Here is a 26,783-nt window from a genome sequence, read left to right on the forward strand (position 1 = left end):
GCTTTGTGCTCAGACGACTATCCTCTGCCCGCAAAAGAGGAAACATTTATTTTGTGACAGTCTAAAGTGGAGGAAATTGGGAGGACTTTGAGAGGGCATATTCTTTTTTGAAATAAGCTTGTTCACTGTTTTATGATTTTTATTTTTGCAACCTGTTGGCTGTATTAAAACACCACCATTTATTTATCACAGTCCCTAGCACATTGTAGGTGCTTAATAAAAGGTTAGCTTTTTGTCTCTGATCTTCCATCTTAGAATCAATACTAAATATTGGTTCCAAAGCAGAAGAGTCATAAGGGCTAGGCTGGCAAGGTGAAGTGACTTACATTGTGTGAACCTAAGACCTCCCATCTCTAGGCCTGGCTCTCCATCCCCTGAGCCACCTGACTATTCCTTATTGATTGATTACCTGATATCTGATGCTCTTTACCCAAAGTTGTTGTTTTTTAAGTCTTGTCAGTGGGAGTTGAGCAGGGTTTGATTATTTGGGTAGTAATTGGATTTATAGAATGTGTATTATATTTTATATAATGTTATTATATCATATAAATCCAAATATTCTCCAGATATATAAAATATTTATATTTATATCTTAATTATATTTATATTATAAAATAATCAATTATTAATAGGTATTTAGAATAAAAATAGTCTACAAACATAATTTATATAATGGAATAAAAAGGTTAAAAATGCTTTCTCTTTTCCCTCTTTTAAGATTGGAGACAAAAATTGTTCCAGTCATTCTAGCAGTAACACCCTCTCAAGTAACACATCCAGCAACAGTGATGACAAGCATTTTGGTTCTGGAGACCTGATGGACCCTGAATTGCTGGGATTAACCTATATTAAAGGAGCCTCTACCGACAGTGGCATCGATACGACCCCCTGCATGTCCACATCCATGATGGGCCCCCTGCATCTGACAGGCAGCAGGTCCATGATGCATAGTCGGGCAGAGCAGTGGGCTGACTCCGCAGAAGTGCCTGGTCCTGAGGAGGAGCAGCCCAAGCTCTATGCTGTTCATAGCTATCCTTCTGCCATCTCCGTCAGCAACACCGCCGAGGGCAGCATGGGAGACCTCAGTGAAATATCTTCTCATTCCAGGTATGTCGTTCTCTGCCCATGGGAAGAAAGCATAAATAGAAAACATAGATAGATAGATAGATAGATAGATAGATAGATAGATAGATAGATAGATAGATAGATAACTAAATAGATAAATTGACAGACAGATGTCTGCATGCCATCACATATATGTGTACTTCTATTGTATGCGTGCTCATATTTAGAGTGATTGATTGCTAGATCAATAAATGTTTATTAAGTGCCTGCTATGTGCTAAGAATGGCACTCAGTGCTAGGAACATAAGCTCAAAGAGCTTACAGTCTAATGAGGAAGACGGCCTTTAAACAGATATACAAAGCCATATAGAGGTTAAGTAGGAAGTAATGTGGAAGGGGAAAGCTCTGGAATTAAGAGGGGTTCAAGAAGTCTTCCTGAGATATATTTATTCTTCTCTTCTCCAATTTAGTGTCTATAAGTTGCTAGAAAGGGATAAACTTTGATCCTATATTATCTTCTTCCTCTTCCTCTTCAAAATGAGAGTGAAGATTGACTGGCAGAGATGGGTTAGGGAGATATATGAATAGGGGGTTCATAAATCCTCTAATTGTATGTCACTGACTCACATTTTATAGGGAGGGAAAGTCTAAGGTCCTTTGTTTTTTAATTGAATGGAAATGTGAATGAATGGACCATTAGTTGAAAAATTTTACTCAAGGTTGAAGTTAATTTTAAAGATGTGTCCTAAAAAAGTAATATGTAACATGCTTATAAGCAATTTTGAGTCAGACTTTACATATGTATGCCAAAAATATGAAATTAGAGAATCTTGATAGTAACTTAAAAATGAGAATTTTTTTATCTCTTTCTCCAATCTAATTTAAAGACTAGATCAAAAACATTCATTTGAAAGGCTGACCCTACTGAGAAAAATATGAAGCAAGGAAAGTTAACCTTCATAACTCCCTACTATTCTATTATATATTATATACTATTCTCCTGGATAGTAGCCCATTTTCCTCCCTACAAGCACCCTATACCCTTGATTTTCCTCTCTCAATTGCAATTTAAATGTATCTGACTTCCCACCCCACCCCCAAGAGTCTTTCTGTTTTTCAGAAGACAGCCAGTTGATCTAAGGAATTAATGTAGTAATAGGCAATGGTGGATTAGTGGCTCACTCCTAGGTACCATAGATACACCTGAATAGTAACTTTTTAGAGACACAAAGCTTTTAACCCAAAGTATTGACTTTTATGGTGGAAATTTTGAGCAGCTATATAGGATATTATATTCCAAGGTAGAAGGAACATTTGGTTCCCTTCAGATCGCATTTGTAACTAACCACCTCACTGCCTGTATCTTGGACCCACCTTACATATGTAGAGGTTCCTCTGCCTCCCACTTCCCATGAAGACAGAATGTGAGAGCTAAGAGGGACCCAGGCCAGATACCTCTTTAAATAGTTAAGGCAAGGGAGTCCCAGTTAGGTGGTGAGTTTATTCAGTCACACAGCAATTTAGTGAAAGAATGGGAACAAGAACAAAAGCTCTACAAACAGACTAGTGGTCTTCCCCAGTGATGTTTCATGGCAAAATACCATTTCATTAATGAAATAAAATAACCTGTGTTTATAGCATGAAGAAAACATGCCAGCTAATGAAATAAAATATTAAAATGGTTGGCATCTGTATTCTCATGTTTAATGTGAAAATGAACTGAACTTGCCTTCCTTGATCAAGGGGGAAAATGCTGAAAGTGGTTTCATCAGTATTATTTATGTTATGGTATGTTTATAATTTGTTTTAATCAGTCAGTGTTTAAATGCTTTCTCCATAATAAGCACTGTGCTAAATTGTGGAAATAGCAACAAAGGCAAAAGCTCAGGGACCAGAAATGGATTGTCCTGCTTAAAAAACTTAAGAGAAGCTGGCTTTGTTGGTTTGGAAAGGCAGGGTTAGGGTATGATAAGCTTTTAAGCACTAAATAAAGGAGTTTCTATTTCATCCTAGAAATAATGGGAAGAGATGTCTTGGGCAGGTAAAAATGACAAGATTTAATCATGGATTGGATATTTAGTGTGAGTTGAGTATAAGGAATCAAAAATGGCACCAAGGTTGTTAGCCTGGGTGATTGGGAAAGTGGTGAGGCAATTGACAGTACTAAGAAGGTTGGGAAGGAAGGGGAGGGTTAAAGAAGAGGAAGAGTAGTTCTTTTGGGAATATGTTATCTTGAGATATCCAAGAGGCATTTGGTGATGCATAGCACCAGACATGGGACTAGAGATAGATATATAGATCTGGGAACCATGTGTATAAGGATTATAATTCAATCTCTATAAATTAATGAGATCATTATATATACTTTGTCCAAATTATCCCTATTCATTTTCATGGACAGTTGAGAGTTGACTATAACACCTAAACTACCTTGGCATCTTGTTCCCATAGTAATGTCTTATGCAGCACACAATGGTTGGGAAAACCACCTGCCTCTAATACCTTGTTAGGCTAACGTAGTTGGCATGACAAATAGAATTTTATATTGTCATCAGATATTGCTTTGCTGGTCATCTTTGCTTGCAAGATGCACACATCTCTGTATGAATACAGGCTACAGATATTTATGCACAAGTGAAGCAGACTTTTTTGCATACCTTAACTCTTATTTAAATTAGCATGGGTCATACTGCTGGCAAGCAAATACAAGTGCTAGATTGAATTTCTGATTGGTTTTGTTTTCCTTCCACCCCTTTTAAATTGCATGTGTGCACATCTGTTGTAGATAGTGAACTCTGTTGTGCAAGTTGAATCTTTTGCAATTTGGCTGCCTTTTACTCATAATTCACAGTCGATGATTACTTTGAACTCTGTTTCCAACTTAATACTGGAGGTTTTTGCTTTCAAAGTTGCCCAAACTTAAAGTTTCAAGGAAGTTCAGAACAGCTAGTACCAGAATCAGAGCTGCCCTGTATTGTAATATGGGATTTGGTCATTAAATTCCATAATACAATTTTCTATACCTTTTCTTTCTTCCTGTACAGAAACATGGAAAAAATCCCTAAGGTTTAAGATAACTTGTTTTGATTTAAACCAGTAGAAAAGGAAAATATACTCAAATTATTCAAACACATGGGACCTATCTAATGCTATTTTGGTTCTATAAACTTTCAGAAAATTCTGTAGAACCCAGATGAGAAGGGGGGGTGGGGCAAAAATATATATATTTTCTGTGTGCCAGATTTATGTTCTTATTTTTTTTTATTTAATTAAGAAAGACGTATAAACATAAGGAAAGTGTGCACATTAAGTATGTACTGGGTGGAGAAGGGGCAACTTTGAGGGTCCTAAAATGTTGTCAGTTTGGTTGTTCCCCATTGTTGACACAGATTAGAATCCTTCCTCAATCTTGATGATAGTCTCAGCTATCAGTAATTGGTGTGGCCTCTTAGATTTCTTACTTCATAGACATTCTTGTGCTGATGGGTTCTTATAGACATAAAGCTAATCATTGGGCCCATCCTATAAGCTTTTTCAGCTCAGAATAAGTACTTACTCAAGATTTGTCATTGCTAGCATACATCCTTCTCTGTTCTTCCTTCAAAGCTCAGTTCCAGGTCTATTTTTTTTTATCTTTCTAGCTGCTAAGTATTCCAAAATTTCCATGTATCTGTTTTGAACATATTTTATGTACAGCTGTATACTATGTATACTATATAAGTTTTATGTATACTTGTATCTAAAAGTTATTTTCCTTAACATATATGCTCCTTGAGGGCAAGAACTATATCATTTTTGTATTTGTAACCCACAGCACCTGGCATGTAATAATTATAAATATTTGTTAATTGAGTAGAGAATCCAGGCTCACTTCCATGCTTCTATGAGGCATAGAAACGGGACTTCAATGGGGAAAAGTTGTGATAAGATGAAAAATTTAAAAAACCTAAAGAAAATAAAGTAAGTAAAACTCGAAACTTCTGTTTTATGTTTGTGTTTAATTATTGTAAAAATCATAATTGATTATTTCTAACATTTAGTCACAAACTTACTGCCTTAAAAGTAGTAACTACCTGCCCCCTAAAGTATGCAATAGAAGGAAGCAAATTATCTAGGTAGTAATACGACTTCTTTATTGTATTGGTAAACTACCTTTGGAAATCTAAGGGGCTGCCGATTTTTCTTATATAAATAATTTCCATTAGACTGGGCAGGTATCGCATATGCTGCTGAAGCACAGGAGACTTGACCCTATTCTGTCTCTAGGAGGGGAGAGAACCTTTTCTTCCTTCCTGGACAGAAACATGAAAAAAAGGCTATTACAGGTTGTTTCTGAACCCAAGAGGGATGGAGGCCAGATCCTTAGTCTATTGATTCTGCCAAAAGTTTTAAGGTCCAAACCAGTTAAAACTAACTTTTGGCATCAGAGATATCTTTGTACAATGAAACATCCCAGTCCTTCCTGTTTCTATTGCCAGTCTCTCTGTACTGTCCCCCTCTCCCTTGCATACATTATCCTTTTCCCAACTTTTCTTTGTGGTTTTATAGATGTCAAAGCTTCTCTTAAAGATGCCAAAGCTGCTCATTCTAAGAGACAATAGTCCTGATGAGAAAAGTGGGGGGAGGGGTGTGGGAGAGAGAAGAACCAAAAAAATGACAATGCCCCAATTTTAGGCATGTTTTAGGAGGAAAAGGTCCAAAAAGGAAGCCTGAATATATTTCATAGGCCTAAAATAGATCCTATAGAGGGGACTGGAATTAGAATAGAAGTTTCTTATTCTCTTCTCCAAGTTCTTTCAAGACCTTGGGGATGTAGCCTGTTTTGGCCCAGTATTTAAATTCATTGAAAGCAGCTAGGTGCTCATACTTACTGCCTAGAATTTCACCTCCCTGTTAAACACTTCCATTCTCGCCTTCCTATTGTATAAAGATCATTCTCCTTGATAGAATTAACAAATGGAAAAAATAGGAGTTGAATAGTTTCACCTTCCTTTTTTTCTATCTATTATTATATTATCATTCTGAATCAAGCACCTCTTTCACACATACCCACTCTCCCTGAGAAAAGCCCCTTCTATTGTATTTCCCCTTTATTTCAAACTTCAGCTCCTCTAGGTTTTTGTCTTCCTCATAATTTTCTTACAGAATTTTCTCTCTTTTTTTTTTTGCATTTGTCCTTAGCTATTCGCCCTTATTTCATTTTAGAGTATTTGCCATTTTAAAATCTGAGTTCCCTGTTCATCCCTTTCAGTTTCCTTAGATACCTTTATAAAGCCTGCTAACCACAATTTATTCTGGTGAAGATTTTGTTGCCAAAATCTTATTCTTGAAAGCCTCCCTGTCCCACTGAAGGTGATTTTCCTTCTAGTACTTCCGAACCCTGAGATTCTACCCACCCTCTCTCCAAACTCCTCAGACTTGTGGACCCCCATCAGACTATGGCCAAGCTGTTTCTCCTTATCTCCCTAAAGCTGAGGATGACATGTTTCTAACTGAATGTTCTCGTGCTGTAGATATGCTCTGAAAAGTGTGCAAATCAATTTAGTAAACCAAAGAACAGTATCTAAATACAGACTACTAATAGTATAAGTCTAATCCTTAAAGCTCTGATTTCCTAAACCAAATCATATTTTCAATGCATTAGGGGAACCTTGCTATTTAGGGGGACTCCATAATAAATCCCTTTGTAAAGCAACAGCTCTGTACTGTGAATAATCACTTTCTAATTTATCTACATTGTAAGTATAGCTTTCCATAGATCATGTTTTATGAATGTGAAATGCACCAGAACTAGGAACCCCTTGTATTAGAAGTGATATTTTAAAAAGCATTTACAGAGTGGTTTTGTGTTTGTAAAATGGCATAAGTTGTTTTCTGAATCTATTCATTAATTTCTGTGCAGTAATTCTTAGGAGTTAGGTTAATGGCATGACATGGCTCTCGCTTTGTACTTCAAATGGGAACGTACATAAAGAGCTTTGCAAACCTTAAATCTCTAAATAAATTTGAGCTGTTAGATGAAAAGAATGGCAATAAAAGACCTTTAAACGTTATGTTAGAGAGCCTCTGAGTGAGTGTGTTGTGGGGGGCTAGAGGTGAACCCCCTGGGTTTGGGAAGGGGTACCCTTTGTAAGACTCTGAAACTTAGCTTAAAAATAAAAAGAGAAATTTATTAATTTAGAAGGTAATGTTGAATCTGGCCAGGAGGACAGCATACATGGGAAACTGCTTCCCAGAGGACATTAATTTGGGGTCTTTATACTCTTTACAACAAATGATTATATGACTTAGAGAAGGGTATGCACTCAGGCACAAGGTGGGGAGAAGGTTTGCCTGAAGACAAAGGGGGTGACCCTCATAGTTTAGGGGACAGTTAGATGTCTTAGATACAACCCAATGGTATCAAGGCATAGCCTGGAGGTGCATCTCTCTGCCTATCTCAAATGTAAAGGACAATCCAAGGAGAATATTCCTCTCAGGGTCTTATTGGAGTTATCAGATGTTTTGGGTTAGTAGTCACAAGGATGTAAGGGAGCAAAGGAATATTCCTGCTTATGGTTTGCCTAAAATACTTCTGTAATTTTGGTGTATAATGTCCCATGCCAAGTGGAGGATCCAAGATATCAGGATCTCTTACTCCTTAAATTAACAAGTATTGGTTAGAACACTTAAACTTTGGTCAGACATTGAAGTTGCCAGCATCATCCGTTGTATTCTGGACCATCTTCAGTTGCCCCGATTTTTATCTTGCCCCTGGACTCTGGAAGAGAGAGTGAGGTTGATGACCTTGTGCCACTCTCCCTCACTTAAATCCATTTCGTGCTTATCGAGATCATTGGACCTTTTCTAAAAAGAAAGATGAAAAAAACAATAAAAGAAAAAGAAAGATGAACAAGAAACAATATTGGTAGGTGGTGGGGTCTCATCATCTCTGTGATTCACCTAAAGCCCCTCGGTGTGATGTGATCTCTGTTCTTAACCCAAGTCGTGCCATGCTGGCTTGCAGGTTCCCCTGAGGCCCGCTTTTTAAAGCTTTTTTTTTCTTTTTGCACATGTGTCCAAGAGTTGTGTGCAAAATGTGGAGACCATAACAGTTTGCATGTGTAAGCAATTACACCACACACTTGTCCCTTTCCCCCATCTTGCTCTGGGAGAGGAGAAAGCCTAACAATTATGGCTGTGATTGGCAATGTCCCGGAGCTGTTGGGGAGATTGCTGTAACGTGGCTTTTGTTTCTTCTCCCCCCCTTCTACAGTGGTTCACACCATTCAGGAAGCCCTTCAGCACACTGTTCTAAAAATAGTGGCTCTTTGGACACCTCTAAAGTCTACATAGTATCACACAATAGTGGCCAGCAGGTTACTGGGTCAGTATCCAAATCCTACCACAGGCAAGGAGCAGTCAGCAAATATGTTATTGGTTGGAAGAAATCAGAAGGCAGCCCGACACCCGAAGAGTCTGAAGTAAATGATTGTCAGGGGTAAGTAGAGCAACTTCTTTTCTTTCTGTCTTGGCAAAAGAGCAAGGAAAGAGAGAATCGGGAAAAATGAACTTTTCTTCCAAAGGAGTACATCCTTCCTTAAAGTAATGATCTCTCTAACACTTTTTTTCCCCTCAAAAATTGCTTCAGTTTTAACTTATATATTTTTCTTCAAAACTTGTATCTCTTTTTCCAGTTCTGGCATAAAGAACTAAAAGAATTTAGTTTTATTTTGTTTTTCCCTTTCTCAAGGCCAAAGTTATTATTTAAAAATAGAAATACCTTTAGTAAAGCATTCTTTAAGTTTAAATCTTTGGGAAATGCCACAAATTCAAGGATAGAGAAGGTACCCTTGGAATTTGTGATGGAGTTAAGTGATCTTTAAACTACAACAAAAAAGTCTGTTTATTTGTTTAACCTAAACTTAACATTGCTATGGTTTCCTAGACTGTAGGGTGGGGTAGTTTTATATTTATTTATTTATAAAAGGAAAAAAATTTGTTTATCGAGCCTCTAACAAGCTATCATTTATGATAATTGTGATTATTGTATTTCTGAACTCATGAAAAAGTGGGAAATTCTTACATATTTCAGTTTTTTCAAAAGAAGGGTAACCACAGCAATTTAGTTGGTTTTAAAGATTCTGGCCTAAAAAAGACATTTATGGACAGCTTCAGATACTAATGCTTTCAAGTGTACACTTGTTCTTGGATGAATATTCAAGATGCCTTTATAGAATTTCTGGAGTTTTATCAAAGAAAAGATATCTTTTTTAAAAAGTTTTCCTTTTTTGTAAAATCATTTCCTAGGTAAATGACTAAAGGGTATTTTTGCTCTCATCTCATTATAGACAATGTGGTGTGGTGGTTAGAGAGCTGGCCTCAACGTCAGCAAGAAAGTCCCACCTTTGCTGCATACTAGACAAATCCTTTAACTTTCCATTACCCTAGAAAATTCTATGATTGAGGGGATCATAGGTCTTTGGAAGCATTGAAGGTGACATTAGCAAGGTGGAATTACTGCTGTCCCTCAATGTCATGTACACATAAGGGGAAACTGGCACACAAAAAAAATGAGTTAAAATTTTGGAACCACAACTGAATCAACTAATTAAAAATCTTCCACAATAATAATGACAACAGTAAAAAATGACGGATGCTAGCATTTTCATAGCACTTTAAGGTTCACAAAGCATTTTACAAATATTATCTTACTGAACCCATTTGCTTTAGTTTTCTCATCTGGAAAATGGGTATAATAATAGCACCAACTTCCCAGAGTTGTTGTGAGGATCAAATAAAATAATAATTGTAAAGCAATAAAGTGCTTAGCACAAAAGTGCTAAATATGTTATTACTATGCTTATTTTCCTTACAGCAACCCTGGGAGATAGGTGCTACTATTATTCTCATTTTTACGGGCAAGGAAACTGAGGCAGACAAGTTAAGTGACTTGCTCAGGGTCATACAGCTAGTTGTCTGAGGTCAGATTTTAACCCAGATCTTCCTAACTGCAGGCTAGTAGTTCTATCCACTGTTCTACCTAGCTGCCTATGCACATGAATAAGGTTTGCTATTTTAAATCAGTCCCCCTCCCATGGACAGTCTTTTGAAAAAGCTGGTAGCAGAGCCTAGAATGTAGTTCTGATCCAGATAATAGAAACTGATCTTACCAGAGCTCCTATTTGTAAAAATACTAGAATATCCCTCATGGTTTTCATCACCATTCTCTGAAGGAGACCATTTTTTTTGTACAAGTCCCCTTAACTCCATGCAAACTCACCAACAAATACATCAAAAACATTGGGTTTTCATCATTTTCAAAGTTTTCCAGCCTTCCCTCATCCCCTCTTCGTTGTTTTTCACATGTTAGTTCTTGAAATACTGAAAGTGCATGGAAATTTGTACCAGTTTATGAACAAAGTAATAGATTTTTTTTTCCTTTCAGGGGAATTGTTTCTAGTTTTGTGTTTGTTTGTAAGTGAAAGTTTCCAATTTAAGCATTTTCTCAGGAAGCTTTTCCTTAGCTTGTTGCAACACAAGCCTCACTTTGAACCAGAATGTCTTCAAGCTGCCAATGACAAGAGCCCTAAACGGCTCATTTGCTGGAAGACTTAGCTGCCACCTCACAGAATAATTCCTAGAGTTCAGTTCAATAGTGAAGGCCGCTGCTTCTGCTGAGGCTACAGACACTGATTGCTCCACATTTGGCAGGGAGTAATTGGACTCCAATTTATTCTCTGCATCTTCAGGGATCCACAGTTGCTCAAATTGCGTTTCCAAAGTAAATCTTGTAAGGATCCCTCTTTTGCTTCCCTCCTGGAAGAGAGCTGAAAGACAGTAATTCAGTTTGACAGTCTTTTGTTGACCATAAATACATTTTTATATTCTGATAATTAAGGGAGACAGATGTTTTATTTATCCAAACAGCTTTGTGAAATTGCTGATAATTAAACATGCTTGGCACATGCCAGAAATAGTTACTCCTGAACCTCAGGCATCTCCTCTGGACACCATAGAATTGGGATGTGGGGTCCAGATGTCTGACCACCCTCCATCCCCAAGTTTTTGAAAAGCACACTGATTGATTTAAAAACATTGGCAGATCACTAATGAATTATTGAAACTCTGTTTCCAAATCCAAACTAGGAGAAAAAAAAAAAGGAAATGCAGGCTTCATTGGAAGAAGCGGCAGCTTGTTTCCATATATTGTGCTCTGGGAATCCGATTTGTTCCTGAATTATTCAAAAATCTTATCTTGCAATTGAACTTAGTTCATAAATGTAAAATGACTTGGGGATTTAGAGTGAAGGGGGAGCAAAGCTGAACTGACTTAATAATAGAGAAATGCACATATGTGTACGTGTGTGTGTTTTCGAAGGAGAATTACGCATTTTCATCTATAATATCACAAACAGTTTGCTGGTAGCCTCTCTGATCCTCTCTCTTCTATTCTGATCTGTTCTAGCAGAATGTATAGTGATATGGAAGCCATGTCCACATCAAATCAACATCAGACTGTGGTGGAGGATGCAGTTTCTGAAACCCAACATGTCCTGTCCAAAGAAGACTTTTTGAAGTTGATGCTTCCCAGCAGCCCTTTGGTAGAGGAAGGACGAAGAAAGGTTAGTCAACCTAACAGGATTTGGGGTCCCTACAACAGATAGTTATTCAGAAGTAGTCCACTGTTATCCCTGAACAGGAACCCCATAGAATCCTCTATTTCATATAAATTAAATTCATTTAAAGGAAGGAAGCATAAAGAAGAGATGGTAAGAAATGGCAACAAGAAACACTAAAGCATGAAAGTGAAAGAACTCATGAGGGAAGTTTAAAAAAAAAAGTGAATCTTTTGTCATTCATAGATTTGACCCCTTCCCTGAGAGCAAAATCTAAAATAAATGAGGATTCAATTATGTGAGTCTAGGCTCAATATGGATTTAAGCCAGTTTGAAGAACTTCAATAATTGTGATGGTGAGAATGAAGGTTTCACCCCAAATGATAATAAAAACCTGCCCATCTTCTATTCAATATTGATCTTGGAGCCTTGTGTATTAGTGCAAAGAATGAACATGAGCCAACTTTAGTTCAAACATGTTGTTTTCTTTAAAATTAATTGCCATGATGGTTTTTTGTTGTTGTTTTTTTCATAATTCTTACCTTCTGTCTTAGAATTGTTGCAGAGTATTGGTTCTAAGGCAGAAGAGCCGTAAAGGCTAAGCAATTGGGATTGAGTTGCTTGACCAGGGTCCCACAATTAGGAAGTGTCTGAGGCCAGATTTGAACCCAGGACCTCCCATTTCCAGGCCTGGCTCTCAATCCTCTTCACTACCTCATTGTCCCCCATGATGCTTTTTTTTTTTTTTAAACAGGCCATATAAAAGCCAAACAGAAGTGATTCTTTTCATTTTCACACTTCCACATTCTACTGGATGTTTGGAGCATCTCTTGATTTGAGGCCAAGCTTCACGATTTATATAAACAAAGCCACTGCTCTAATCATGGGGTAGCAAGGTAGTTCAGTGGGTAGACCACTAGTTCTTGGAGCCTTGAAGACCTGAGTTCAGATTTTTCCCTCTGCTTCTGGCCAGCTGTGTGACCCTAGGCAAGTTGCTCAACTTTTCTTTCCCTCATCTTCCTCATCCGTAAAATGAGCATCACCACAGCACCCTCCTCTCAGAGTTGTCGTGAAGAACAGATGAGATCATCTTTATGAAGCTCTGGCATGTACTAGGTGCTATTATCAATATGAGCGATGGTGGTGGTGGTGATAAGACCCAGAAGAAAAAGGATTTGGAAGTGATTAAACGTTGATGTCTACTTTGAGGATTGCCTTTCCATATTTCAGCTGTACAGTTTAAAAAAAAAAGCCTTTGTCTCTGAGCTGGAAGGAAGGGGGCAGGTCCTGCTGTAGCCCCAGGTCACCTCTCCCTCCTTGGATGCACTCCTTGTCAGCTCAGGGCACAGAGGAGGGAGGCTGAAACTGTCATGACTGTCCCTGATTGGTTCCTTCTCCCTCCCCACCCAGAGTCTGGTCAGTTACCTCTGTAACTGCTAGTTACTCTGAGGGAGAGAGAGCATGTGTCATTTAGAAGCCATCGTGCGGGGAGCGGTGATTCTTTTTATGAAGGCACAGAGATTGGGAGGGAGGGGAAGCTTTTGCCAGAGAAGGTGTCTATCTGATGCCCCTTTCAGAGTGGAGAATGGTGTAGCAAGGGAGGGGGAAGAAATAGACAAGTAAATATAATCATTACAAAGACAGAATAATGTCAATAGATTAACTGCTTCCCTGACAGGTCTATTAGATTTAAAACTGGAAGGTTAAGAAAATGGAAGCCCTGTTACTTTGTAGCAGGGTGAGATTGGACAAATCACTTAACCTTGTTTGGCCTCCATTGTCTTTTTTTCTGTCAGATGTCAGACTTTGCCTGCCCAAATGCAGAGAGGGCTGGGTGGGAGACAGACTTAGAATTCTTCCCAGCTCTAAATTCATGATGGTTTGTTATGGAAATGGAAGCTTGTGAGCATATTAAAGAGGAGAGACTTTAGAAATCAAAGGGGAGGGGGAGTCATAGTACAATGGCTCTGGAGTCAGAAAACATGGGTTCGAATCCTGCCTCCAATACTAAATCCTGGCCACGCATCCTTTCTGGACCTCAATATACTCATGTATAAAACAAAGAGGAGGGGTTTAGGCTAGAAAGCCTCTGAGGTGTCTTCCCATTCTTGATCCTGGAACCTTTATTTAGACCCTCAATTTACAAATGAGCAAGGCAAGGCCCAGAGAGGTTAAATGTGTTCCCTGAGGCCCTTAAATAGCTACATAAGGGAGCTGGGAGCCTAGCTCCAGGCTTCAAGGAGAATGTTCTTCTCAGAGTACCATATTGTCCCTTATCATAAAAGAAAATGTTCATGTATTTCCATTTATTTTTTTTAACCCTTACCTTCCATCTTGGAGTCAATACTGTGTATTGGTTCCAAGGCAGAAGAGTGGTAAGGGCTAGACAATGGGGGTCAAGTGACTTGCCCAGGGTCACATAACTGGGAAGTGTCTTGAGGCCAGACTTGAACCTAGGACCTCCTGTCTCTAGGCATGGCTCTCAATCCACTGAGATACCCAGCTGCCCCCTATTTCCATTTATTATTGATTGTGATTCAAGGGTAAAAGCATAAGCAGCCACAAACCCTGTCTTTCCTAAAATAGAATAGTACTCAAATTAACTGAATTATGTCCTTGGAATAACACTAATAAGATCCTACCTCAAAGCCCCTTTGTTCTCCCCTGCCTATGTGCTAAAGAATGGACTAACTTGATTCTCGTGATCTCTTGTTCTTAACATATATGTAACACATGTGAACTTATTGAAGCTTAAAATGTACTAAGAGTTTTGGGACCCTATATATGTACATAACACTATATGCATATGTAAATTTATATATATATGTGTGTGTGTGTGTGTGTGTATAAATATTATATAAATAATATCATTCAGAGAACTGAGCAGTATGAGCTCAGATATGAAGGCAGGCTACTGCAAAAATAATTCTGAAAGCATATCCTTTTCTTGTCAAGAGTCTTCTTTAAAAACCACATTTGCCTTTCCTGGTGTATGTTTAACTTTGTAGACCATGCACATGATTTATGTAAGCATTCATCAGTTAGGAAGAGTTGACAGAATGAAAGGAACACAAAGAATAGGGATATTTTTAGCCCTTCTGCTGCATTCACAAACTTAAATGGCCGTTTCTGTACTTATTTGATGTAAACAATGTTTAAGGACAGCCAGACGAGTGTACTTGTTTATCCAACGGGATATGCCTCAGGATGTAAAGGAATACATTGGCAATTTGGGTTTTTTGTTTGAAGGTGGTTGTGTGCGTGTGTGCACACGCGCATGAGTGTGTGCATGCACACACACACATACATACATGCCTCTTCAGAATCAAGTCTTTTAATGAACATTCTTCTAACAATTGTTTTCCCTAAAAGTTATCTTTAATCCAGTTGGAACAATTTGATACAATTCCTTTTTTTCACTAAACTTTAAAAATGTCATTAGATTTATTTGGGTGTCCTACAAGGCTATGTGTGATATTTGAAATTAGTTTTATTGTCATGTGGATTAGATTGAACCTCACATGCAGTTCATCAGTGCCGAAATTGCCTGGTATCAAAAATGTAGTCATTTCAAATTAAAATCCAGCAGCTTAATGTGTGCGTGTGAGTAAATGTTGCCTGAAAATGGTAACCTTCTCTATTTCTCGGAGCCATCATCATCATTGAGTTGTGGAGGCTCCATTTAGCATTTCAGAATTAATAAAACTGTGTGTAGTGTCTAATTAATTCACGATCATATTTTGTAGAATGTCAGAGGAGGAAGCATTAAAAATCTAATAACTGCTCTGAAACACCAGGGGATTTGGCTGGAAGAGTCAGTGGGTTTCCTCCAGCATTTCTAAACTAGAATTTTTGTGTCTTCCCAGGGAAGGCGCTCAAGGAAAGTTTTCATGATGCTGCATCAGCCCATTGCGTCAGAGTTCACCCCGTGCCTTCATTTTACTAATCCATCTTTCCCTCTTCCTTCTGTTTGAATATATAGTTTTCATTTTATGGGAACCTGTCTCCGAGGCGGTCCCTATACCGCACACTTTCTGATGAAAGTATATGTAGTAACCGGAGAGGATCTTCCTATGGCAGCTCACGGAGTTCCATCCTCGACCAAGCCCTGCCCAATGACATTTTGTTCAGCACCACCCCACCCTACCATAGCACTCTCCCTCCTCGGACCAACCCGGCAGCAGGCATGGGAAGCCTAAGAAGTAAGTGGCGTCGAGATTTATTTCTGACCACATTTCTGATTTTGCTGGTGTCTCACAACTTCTGAAATCATCTTCTTATTTGAGTAGTTTTTTCTGTTAATGCTGTATTATATGTTTCATCTGATTAGACCTGAGTCTGAATCCATGGTCTGCAGCCTCCTAGCTGCGTGGTCTTTAAAAGAAAAAAATCCTTTTCCCTTTCTCTGGATTGAAATTTTCTTATCTGCGAAATGAGAGGACTTGGAATAGGATCATAGATTCTCACTTTACAGCCTTGGGGAGGGGGTACATTAAAAGTCTTGGCCAAGTTCACGTAGGTGGTGTCAAAGGTGGAATTTGATTCCATCTCCTCTGATTCCAAAAACAGTGTTCTTCATGTTGTAACATGTTTTCTCCTACATGCTATCTCCAAATCCTATGAGTTTTTAAAATTAAATGAATTTTTACTTTTAATTTTGTTTTTAATTTTAATTTTTAGTTCAAAATTCCTTCCTTCTCACCCAAATGGTCTTTTAATAGAAAGACAATGTAGTATGGTAAAAAGAGCACTGGACTTATGTCAGGAGACCTGGAACCAAATTCCACTTACTAGCCTTGGACAAGCTTTTTCATTTTCCCAAGCCAATACTTTCCTTGTCTCTAAAATGGAAATGATGAAATTTGTGCCATCTATCAGACAAACTTGTAGTAAAGGAAAATGCCTTGTAAGTCTCAAAATGCTGTGGAATGGGAATTACGACTCTTACTTTGAAAACATGAAAAATATTCAAAGGAGACATTATTGACAAAGTAAGTGGTAGTGTGTATATTGTTCATAGATGAGCTCATTGAAACACTAAAAATACAGGAAAAAGTCAAGATCAGTCTCCATTGGAACTTTGGGATGAATTCTATATCAGACTTTAACTTTTATAAGTGTAAAGAAAAAAATATCTAACATTATTATGCAAATAGGGAAGAAAAAAGGAAAAAGGTAGTCCTATAATCATCCTTTTGATTATCCTCCAAGGTGAAATGTAGCATGAAAAATAATCATTGAGAAAGGTGAGCTCTACCTCTCTATGACCTTGAGCAAGTTCTTCAACATCTATTGCTTTCATTTCCTCATCTGAAAAATGATGGAGATGGACGAGGTTATTTCTAAGATTATTTTCTGCTCTAAAATTATTTGATTCTAAAGAGTTGGACCAGTTCCAATAAGCAAATTTCTGAATTTTTTCCATATTATTTTGGTATTCAGTTTTGCCACCTATTTCCTAGGTAAAACTGTTTCTGTTTTACAGAGGTGTGGAATCTTAAGCAAAGTTCATCATCACGGTTGTGATCCCTGGTTTTTAGGATGTTTTGATAAAGCATACAAAACTCTTGAACTCAATGAAATGATAAATCTACTCGAACATCTAGTGAGGCAGCTAGGGCATATGGTTGATGGAGCACTGAACCAAGAGTGCGGAAGAGCTCAGTTCAAATCCATTTTCAGACACTCATTGGTTATTTGACCCTGGGCAAGTTAACTGACCTCCCTTTGCCTCAGTTCCCTCCTCAGTAAAATATGGATAATAATAGCATCTACCTCCCAGGGATGTTGTAAGGATCAAATGAGATAATATGTAAAGTACTTTGCAAACTTTAAAGCAGCTAGATAAATTCTAGCTATGTTTATTATTTTAAGCTTTAAATGAAAACAATCTTTGTCTCCCTTTGAAGTTTCCTAATTTATTATTTTAGTGGCATAATAATTCTAAATATTGTAAGATTCATTTATGTAAATGACAGTAACACAACTATTCCTGGATCACAATAAAGTAAGGTTTTGATAATTAGGGCCAAATATCCTAATATTTTCCAAAGAAGATTGCCTTTAAATGGTTCTTAATGTCATCTTCATTTAGTTCACCATAGTACTTCAGCATTTTTTTAAAAGACCTTTTTTTAATTTTGATTATCAAGAGGATATTCTTTCCATGATCAAAGATCTTAAGCCTGCCATAAATTATCCATATGGAATTTTAGTATCTAAATTTTGTGAGTTACTGTAGTCAAGAAGAATTCATAGTCTGGTGCCAATTTCTTGATATAAAGCATACAATATACAGTCACTTGGATCCAGATTCTGCTACTTTGTTTCAAACATTGTCTGAAGCTTTGGAATGATATTTTAAAGATTTTTAATTGTGACTGTTTCATGCTATAGAGAGATAATATGGTCAATCAATCAGCCAATGAACATTTATTAAGTATCTACTATTTCCCCAGGCACTGTGCCAAAAGTGCTGGGGATGCAAAGGATGCCAAAAGATAACCTTTTCTCTCAAGGAGCTCATAATCCAGTGGAAGGGTGATAATTATGTACAAAGGAGACATAGACAGAATCATTTGGAGGCAATTGGTAGAGGGAAGGAAGACCCCAGTGTGAAAGGGGAAATTTTCTTATAGAAGTTGAGATTCTATTTTGGACTTGAAGGAAACCAAGAGTGAGAAAATGCTAGACATGAGGGACAGTTAGGGAAAATGCCCAGAGGTGGGAAATGGAGCATGGATTGCAAGGAACTAGCAGTAGACCAGTCCACTTGATCGTATTTATGCAAGAGCAGCTGGAGCAATGGCCCTAGAGTCAGGAAGACTCATCTTCTGGAGTTCAAATCTGGCCTCAGGATACCTACTAGCTGTGTGACCTGGGCAAGTCACTTAATCCTGTTTACCTCCGCTTCTTCATCTCTCAAATGGACCAGAGAAGGAAATGGCAAACCACTGATAATTTTGCCAAGAAAACCCCAGATGGGGTCATGAAGAGTCTGATAAGACTGAAAAAGAACTAAATAGCAACAGCAACAATAATATAAAGTGGGCAGATGCAAGAAGGCTGGAAAGGTAGGAAGGGATCAGAGTATGAAGGCAACCAGGAGATTTCATAGTTGATGCTGGAGATGACAGGGATTCACTGAATTTTATAGACTAATCAAACTTGTACTTTAGGAAGCACTTAGAATAGATGGTGGTGAGAGAGAGACTTGAAGCAAGGAGGCCAACTAGCAGGCTATAGATGGAGTGGAGAGTTTGGACTCTGAACCTCAAAGATCTGGGTTCAAATCTCTCTGGCTTTTTTTTTTTTGGCTGTCTAAATATGGTCAAGTTACTGTGAGCCTTCACTTCCTCATCTATATCATATTTATGATCATTTGTGCATGGTGTGCATCTTGTGGGTTGCTGTGAGGAGTTCTTTGCCAACCTGTGTGTGTGTGTGTTGGTTAAAATCATTACCTACCCACCACTGCATCTTCATTCTCTGCTGCTTTATTGTTTCCAAACGACAGAGGCAGAGAAATAGGCTTCCCACTAAAATACTACTAACCTTAGCCACTGTCCCAAACCATCTTTTCTGTTTCTTTTTCTTAGTGAGTCAATAAAAATGAAAAAATTAATCAAACTTCATACAACGGGATCTTTTTTTCCCTCTTGAACATTGGAAAGCCCCCTGTGGCAGAACTTTTCCGTATTTTCTCTCAAAAAAAAAAACCTGGTGGTATAGAATACCAAAATGCATCCAGAAGAAAAAAAATTGAGGAGTGATGTAAAAAAGGGTCATTCCAGCTTTAAATCCATAATCATGTATGGAATATTAAACCTCCCTGAAGCTGGGAACTGGAAGGTACCTAGGATGCCCTTCCTTTTATAGTGTGAGGGGAATCAGGAGAAATAGCTTCCAATAGACTGGTCTTCTCAGAAACATAAAAACTCAGAAACTATTAGAAACCAAGCCACTCATAACCAACCGGGGGGAAAAAATCAATCAATAACCACTGAAAAGGCTCTCCTGTGCCTATTTCTACTTATTCTCCTCATAGCAGAGGCTTTGCTTACAGAAATATTAACTTAAAATTTTTCATTGGTTTCACACTGTTCCTGTCTCTTGAACTCTGAGTATTAAACCTATCTTTAGAGGATTTTGAAGTTCATGCTTTTAATTCATGTGTATCTTTTGAAGTAAATGAACTGTGCCAGATCAGTATATGTTTGACTTTTCGAGGTACAGTGATTCAACGTTCTGCATTAGGTCTGTCATTACATTTAAGCCGGTATTTGTGTTCCTCATAAGAATTCTATCCTGGATGGACTGTATTAGGGGAATTCCATGACAGGTCACTCAATTACAAGTCATGTAATTGAGAATCGAGACTTTCTCTGTTTCAGAAATTAATTCAGATACAAGTGATATAAAAAGTGCATGTTCGCAAGGGACCTTCATGAGATTTGGCAAAACTAGTCAACCCCTGATCATGCTGTGAAATTCTAAGCAGTGGGAAAAAATTGCAGTAGTCTTAAGCCTTAATAATTCGATGGGACTTGATTTAATTTTTTTTGTATGAAGACAGAGTGAAAGGTATACTGTTTCTTCAGTTTTTAAAGACCAGAATTAAGGAGACAGGATCAAAGGCATATAGAGAACACAGTTAACATGCAGGATAGACTTGTGCAATAAATCCTGCAGTACTAGAACCTCTGAAAGAGGATTTTTTTAATGTACTCAGAGCTAGTAGACTAAAGAATTTATTACATAACGAGAGATGCAACTGGCTAAAAACAAAAATAGGCTTGATAAAGTTAGAGCTAAATTCACTGATACTTGCTGGCCATTAACAAAAAAGAAAGGTTGAAGATGTTTTGGAATAGTTCCTTCCGGCTTTGAGGTTGGTGTCAAGGAGGACAACCATGCCCTTCTAAAAATGTCCCTGTGCATTGAGACAGTGCATTGGTCTGGTTGGATCATTTCTTTGCTGTAATCTGGAGTTTCTCACTCTCCTCTGCCTATTCTGAATTTTAGTTTTATTAAGTGTCATTGAGTTTCTAGAGAGTGATTGTAAAATTTGAGGTCTCTTTGACTACCAGGAAATGCTTATCAAGAAAATTGTTCCGTATTTGTTATATGAATACTAATATAATAATAAAAATAATAAAGTCAGAATTAATAAAGATGGATTCTATGAGTGTGGGGGACATTTATAAATAGACCAGGAAGCCACAGAATCCATGTCACTATGCCAAGAAGTAGGGCAGGGGGGTGGGGTGGGAGATTTGGCAGACCTGCAAAACACTAGCATTTCCTTAAAAAAAAAAAATCAATGAACTGTTGAGCAGAACTCCAAGCTGGAGCCACACCAGACGTGAATAGAAACAATAGGCAGGGAGAGAAGAGGAAACAACCCTTCCAAAGTAGGGGGATTACATTCCTCTCTGCCAGTTGGTTTAATAGTTAACGATTTCATTTTCTGGAGTTGTACCAAACCCCTTGGGGGGTGGAAGGGAGGAACCCCTCGACTCTAAAGCTTCCAGAAAGCGCAGAACTATAAATCATTAGAGTCAGCGTTTTTCTCTCCTCACCAAGCATCCGTTCATGATTGGCCTAGACAGGTGACTGGCTGTACATCCAGAGCTCCTTCAGCATTCTAACCTCAGAAGTCTGAATGTCTTGGGTTAGTCACTGTACTTTGGTCAGTTGTCTTTGAACACTTTAAATCTCTTCCTTAGTTCTTATGCACCCTCGGCCGTCCAATCAAACATCCCCGACTCCCACTAAGTAATATTTTTCCAAGCCAAAAATCCGAGTGCACGATAGTCCTTTTGCAAGGACTCATTTTAAAAGTACATTTTATTTTATTTTATTTTATCAAAATTGGAACTGTCCTAGAAAAATATGGAATTTTTGTTTGCCTTTTGTCACTAAGTTTAAGGGTGACTAAAAGTTCCCATTCGCTATGGTTGGAAGACTGACTAGCTATCTGTAACTAAAGATTCATCAGTAACCTTGTAGAACAATTATCAAATGAGTTAATATTTGTACAATACCTGATCTTTCGTGCCAGGACATAGGCATTCATAAAAGCTTGTTTTTTTCCCCTCCCATGAACAGTCTTAAGACTGGAAATTAGGAGACCTCCATTCCATTCTTGAATTTGTCAGTGGCAAGTTTTAAAACTTGAAGCAAGGCACTTTATTAACCTTCCAGGGGCCTCAGTTTTTCTTCAATTAAGTGGGGATTTTTTACCTGCCTTGACCTCCAGACTGTCAGTGCAGCATAACTAATAGAGAGCTGATGTCAGAGCTGGGAACACCTGGGTTTAAGTCCACCTCGGCTGGGTGATTCCAGCCAGATCCCTAAACCTCTTGGTACTCCAGGCTATCTGTTCCTAAGATCATCAGTTTGTAGAGAGTGGAAGTGAGAGTTTCTTTTGGGAGGATTTCCCTCTACAAATGAATCAGAGGTTCAGTCAATATCTAAATTGTTCTTGTGGAGATTATCATCAGATAATAGATGTGAATGCGATTAAGACACATGTAAAATATTATTATTATTCTATATATAATACAGAACAAGTCATGAATATAAGATTTAAGCAGCTGTTCCGTATATTGACAAAAATAGCCTCAACTTGTGTTTTGATTTGCTTAATTCACTTGTTTTAGTTAACCGCTCTGAATTCAAGTAAAAAAGAAAACAAATAACTTCTAATTTGGATTATTTAGGAAACAATTTAGTTAAGTTTGATCTTAGTTGATTAGGTGTTGTTTGGTATTGATACAGGAGTTGTTTTTTTTTTTTTACCCCTTGGTAAAGAACAGTGAATCCAAATTTTAACCTACACAGTGGTGCCAGAAGTGTTGCAAAACCCCTGGCTATCATTCCAGTGATGGTCCAGAGAGATAAAACTGGGGGGGGAAAAAAGGCAGACCCTGCTGTGGTTTCCCAGTGACCAATACCTCAGTCGATGTTCCAGCCAGCAAGTGGGAGGAGGCAGACAGATTTATGGAGTGAGGATCCCAGACCCCATAAACTTGATATGATTTCCCACCATTCCTTAAGGCCCCCCGGAGACTGAGAGCAGTTAATAGGGGAGCCAATCATTGGGTATACAGGAAAGGCTGTCCTCCTCCTTAAAGCTACAGACAGTTGAGTTCATCCCTGCCTTGCAAGAGAACTAGGATGAAGATCTCCAAATATCTGTAAAACTTTCTTGCAGAGATCAGAGGCCTATACAAATACTAGCCATGAATGCAATTGTTGCAAATTATCAATGGCACCCGAAATGACAAAGCCAGAACTCCCCAACAGCCTTCATGTCCCACCATTAACTTATCATGGCTCAGGGCTCCTTAAAGTCCTGGCTATCACTCTACGATCTCTTCAAATGATCTCTTGACCAAATCTGGTTTTAACCCAAAGAATTTTCCTCCTCATTAATGCAATTTAAGTTTAAGGGAGCCTTGGAACTTCCTAGTGAACATTTGAAAATGAACTCTTTGTGGAAACATTTAATTTACCTGAATAATTCCTTCCCTTCATGTTTACTGTGTACTAGGCACTGTGCTAAGCAAAAAAAGAATGACAAAAACAGAGAAAAGATAGCCCCTGCCCTCAAGGAGCTCACAGTCTAAAAGGGAAAGAGATACAATTATAGGAACATTTGGATTGCACCTGTTCACTAAATTATAGAGAATCATCTGGTTTTACACAGAAATCAATAGCAAAATAAATTATTATAATTTAAAATCTCCTTTTCCTGCATCAATTTCTCTAGTATTAGTAGTTTTATACACAAATGTGTGCTATGTGTATAAAACTGCACATGTGCTTGTGATATAATAGAGCAGAGAGGAACATGTTTGGCCAGAACCTGCTATTGCCCCAGCTCTCCTGAGCTCTCCTCTCACAAGGATTAAGCCTACAGTGGTAGCATCTAACATTCCTATACCTGAGTTGTTCTAAGGCAAGAGAAAGGTAGCAAATTCTATTAATATTCCTCTTTTCCCCTGCTTTTTCCCCTCCTTCAATTCCCAGCAAGTAGGAATCAGCTGCTGATTGAATTGAGCTCCTCTTTGCCCTGGCCAAGCACTAAGAAAGTCGCGTGTTAGAAGCCTTTTCTGGGAGCAGTAGTTGTTTCATCAAAGCACGAAAAAAAATGAGGAGGAAGGGTTACACTAGAAAAATGTTATCGTTGTTATTCCTCTCAAAATGAGGACTAATGGAGCAAGGGCAAAAATGCGTCATGTTAATAAGATTATTAGAAAGATAGCTTAATGGGAATAGTGTAACAACTACCTTTGACAGTCCTTTTAAATCTGAATGTGACAGAGGTTAGGAAAGCCTAAATCTATGACTTTTGAATGAGGATAAAAGTTAATTTTAGCTCCCTAACAGCCTATCCTTACAAAAAAAATCACATCAAAGCTCATTTCCAAAGGTTCACTGCTCTTTTAATAAAGCTCTTATAAGGGCAATTTTCCAAATACTCTAGCTTGGTTCAGATGCCAAAATTTCTCATCTACTCAAAAATTGTGGGTGCAGAAATTACAGGTGTAGTTTGTTAATTATGCCCTGAGTTTCCTTAATTGCAAGCTCAGTCAGCCAGGTGGTCATTATTTTGAGTGGTCTAATTAGTCAAATAATATTCACAAGTATCTGCATGTAGCCCTTTTGGGTGGGATGGAAATTGTAAAGCAAAGGAAGGTCCAGTTGAAGGTCTTCCAAAGTCTGCTGGAAAATACCCAAAGAATGCTTTTAAAAAAAAAAAAGAAGAAGGAAAAAAGTAGAGCTCAGCATTGTCAGTAGTAATAATAATAATAATAATAATAATAATAATAATAATAATAATAAACAACAAAGTGGCGGGATCATTTTTAAAGAAATTGCAACTCCTACAAAGGAAGAGTGATAAATCATTAAGTAGAATATGTAGGAGGTGTTTCTGGTATAACTGGTTATTATCAAGCCACTTAATTTAGGACAAATGTAGGAAAGCTTAGTAAACCACAGGTTTGGTATATAGTAAATAGAGTAACTTTTCAGTCTCCCTCTTTTGTATTATTCTGCAGTAAAATTGTCCTCTTTCTATCTATACTTTTATGAATGAATGAGCCAACAAATAAACATTTATAAGATTAAATGAAACTAGCATGGTTCCATTCATAAACAATTTGTTCGGGTCTCTTCTTAGATCAGCGGGCTCTTCTGTAGGACTTTCAGAAGACGTTTCCTTCTAAGCCTTTTATGCATTAGGAAAAAGAAAGACATTCGAGCCAGAAACTAGTTGTTTGTAGTTGGACTTGTTTGCATTCTGAGGGAGAGAGTTCCAGGGGAAAATATCACCACGAAATGTTGATGCTATACTTAGTCTAAATGCTAACTCCCTTTTTGCAGTAGTTTCTCCTGTGACTTCACTTGAATTAGTGAACTTTCAGTTTTCTGCCTTTCCCCAATCTTTTTTGAGTCTATTTTTAGCTCTATGTGTCTTAGGGTGATGAGAAGCTTAATTTTTTTTAAACCAGGGCAGGGAGATGTCTTTGAAGGGGGAAGACAAGGAGGTGGTCTAGGTGAATTTCCCAAGGGGATGACGTGATAGAGAGTTCTCTGCGATATCACTGACTCTGTGGTTTTGTTTTTTGTTTAGATGAGTTCTGGCTCTCCGATGGGTCCTTATCGGATAAGTCCAAATTCACTGATCCAGGTCTGATGCCCCTCCCAGACACTGCCACAGGGTTAGATTGGTCCAACCTTGTGGATGCTGCACGGGCATTTGAAGGTAAAAGACTAAAACAGCCCAAAGATCGCTGCTTTTGTTAATGCCATGGAGTGTTTCTCTACCTTTCCTAGAATCAGGATCTTGCGTTTTCTAGCCTAGCTCTAGAGTTTTTGTACTTTTCAAAGGGGAAAGCATGTGTGTAGTGTTGTTTCCTTAGGGAGCCTTTGCAGATTAGAGTGAAAAAAAGGAGACCAGGTGAGATGCAAGACCTCGATTTTTAATTCCAAATGATGTTGAACAAGTCACTTCCTCTTCTGTTCCTAACTTTCTTCATCCAAAAAGTCACATGTTTTGGACTTAAATGATCTCTAAGGTCTCCTGAACTCAAAGTCCATCCTGTAGGTATTGTTTTTATACTTGTAAGGCAGAGAATGTCTTTCTTTTTTTCAAGGAAAGTAAGCATGGACAGGGAAATTCTGGCATTCTCTTCCATTGCCCAGATGTGATTGTGCTTCTTTTGGCTCCTCAGCCCATGTCAATTGATGGAAGGTGGCTGCTGTTTCCTTTAAAGATTTGGAGATTTTTCTATAGGCAGAAGTGGCATGGGAGAATAGGACCATTCTACAGGACTTGTGTTTTCCTTCCTCCCAAAATAATAGGATCCCCAGAGCTCCTTGGAGGCAGAGATTTTTGTTTTGAGATCCTCACCCAGTTCCTCACACAGCTCCCATATCGTTAGTAGCTGCTTCATAAGTGTTTGTTGATTGGTTTCAGGCAGATCTTCTTCAGAGGATTACTTGAAAGATGCCTAAACCAGCAGGAATTAACATGTTTTCTAGAATTTTCATCAGGAAGGGGTACATAGCCAGCCTTCAAGGATCCATGGTACCCATTCAGCTCAACACTTGTTCTCATTTCTAGCCCATTCCTCTTCTCCACAACTCCCCAGATGGGAGAGACAGAGTCCCTGCCCTAAAGGAAGGGGCCAGAAGTTAGAGGTGTAACACGGATTAGTAAAAAAAACACAGAGCTCTTGGAGTCCGGGGAGACCCAAGTGCCTATTCTAGTAACTGTCTAGGCAAATCAGTTCCTATGTCTGAGCCTCAGTTTCCTTATTTGTAAAATGAGAGACTTATACTAGATCAACCCTAAAGTGTCTTCCAGGCTATGATGCTTTAAGTTTGCAATTCCACTTGCCTACCGTGTCTAAAATGGTTATGGGGGCCCCCGAGGTACATTTGAAATATTGGGATAGTATGCAAAATTTATGGTGAAGACAATCACAGAGAAGACTAAAGGTACTTCTCCCCAAGGGCTTTCCACAGAATTCTGAATGGCAGCCCTCCTGACCTTCACCATCTGGTACTGATCATCGTCAAGTTTCTCCTTTTTAACTCAAGACA

General features: G+C 38.2%; 1 protein-coding gene across 2 annotated transcripts in view; it reads left to right on the plus strand.

Annotated features, from left to right (window-relative positions):
* Nucleotides 1-26,783, plus strand: part of SIPA1L2 (signal induced proliferation associated 1 like 2) — a 126,774-nt gene that overhangs the window by 88,086 nt on the left and 11,905 nt on the right. For both annotated transcript variants that reach the window (XM_044673060.1, XM_044673061.1), the window contains exons 13-17: nt 719-1,107; nt 8,321-8,545; nt 11,516-11,669; nt 15,646-15,865; nt 25,309-25,440. In XM_044673060.1, the coding sequence (XP_044528995.1) occupies nt 719-1,107; nt 8,321-8,545; nt 11,516-11,669; nt 15,646-15,865; nt 25,309-25,440 (1,120 nt within the window). The remainder of the gene's footprint in view (nt 1-718; nt 1,108-8,320; nt 8,546-11,515; nt 11,670-15,645; nt 15,866-25,308; nt 25,441-26,783) is intronic.

The sequence above is a fragment of the Gracilinanus agilis genome, chromosome 4, assembly GCF_016433145.1.
Source record: "Gracilinanus agilis isolate LMUSP501 chromosome 4, AgileGrace, whole genome shotgun sequence".
In the NCBI taxonomy this organism is placed as follows: domain Eukaryota; kingdom Metazoa; phylum Chordata; class Mammalia; order Didelphimorphia; family Didelphidae; genus Gracilinanus; species Gracilinanus agilis.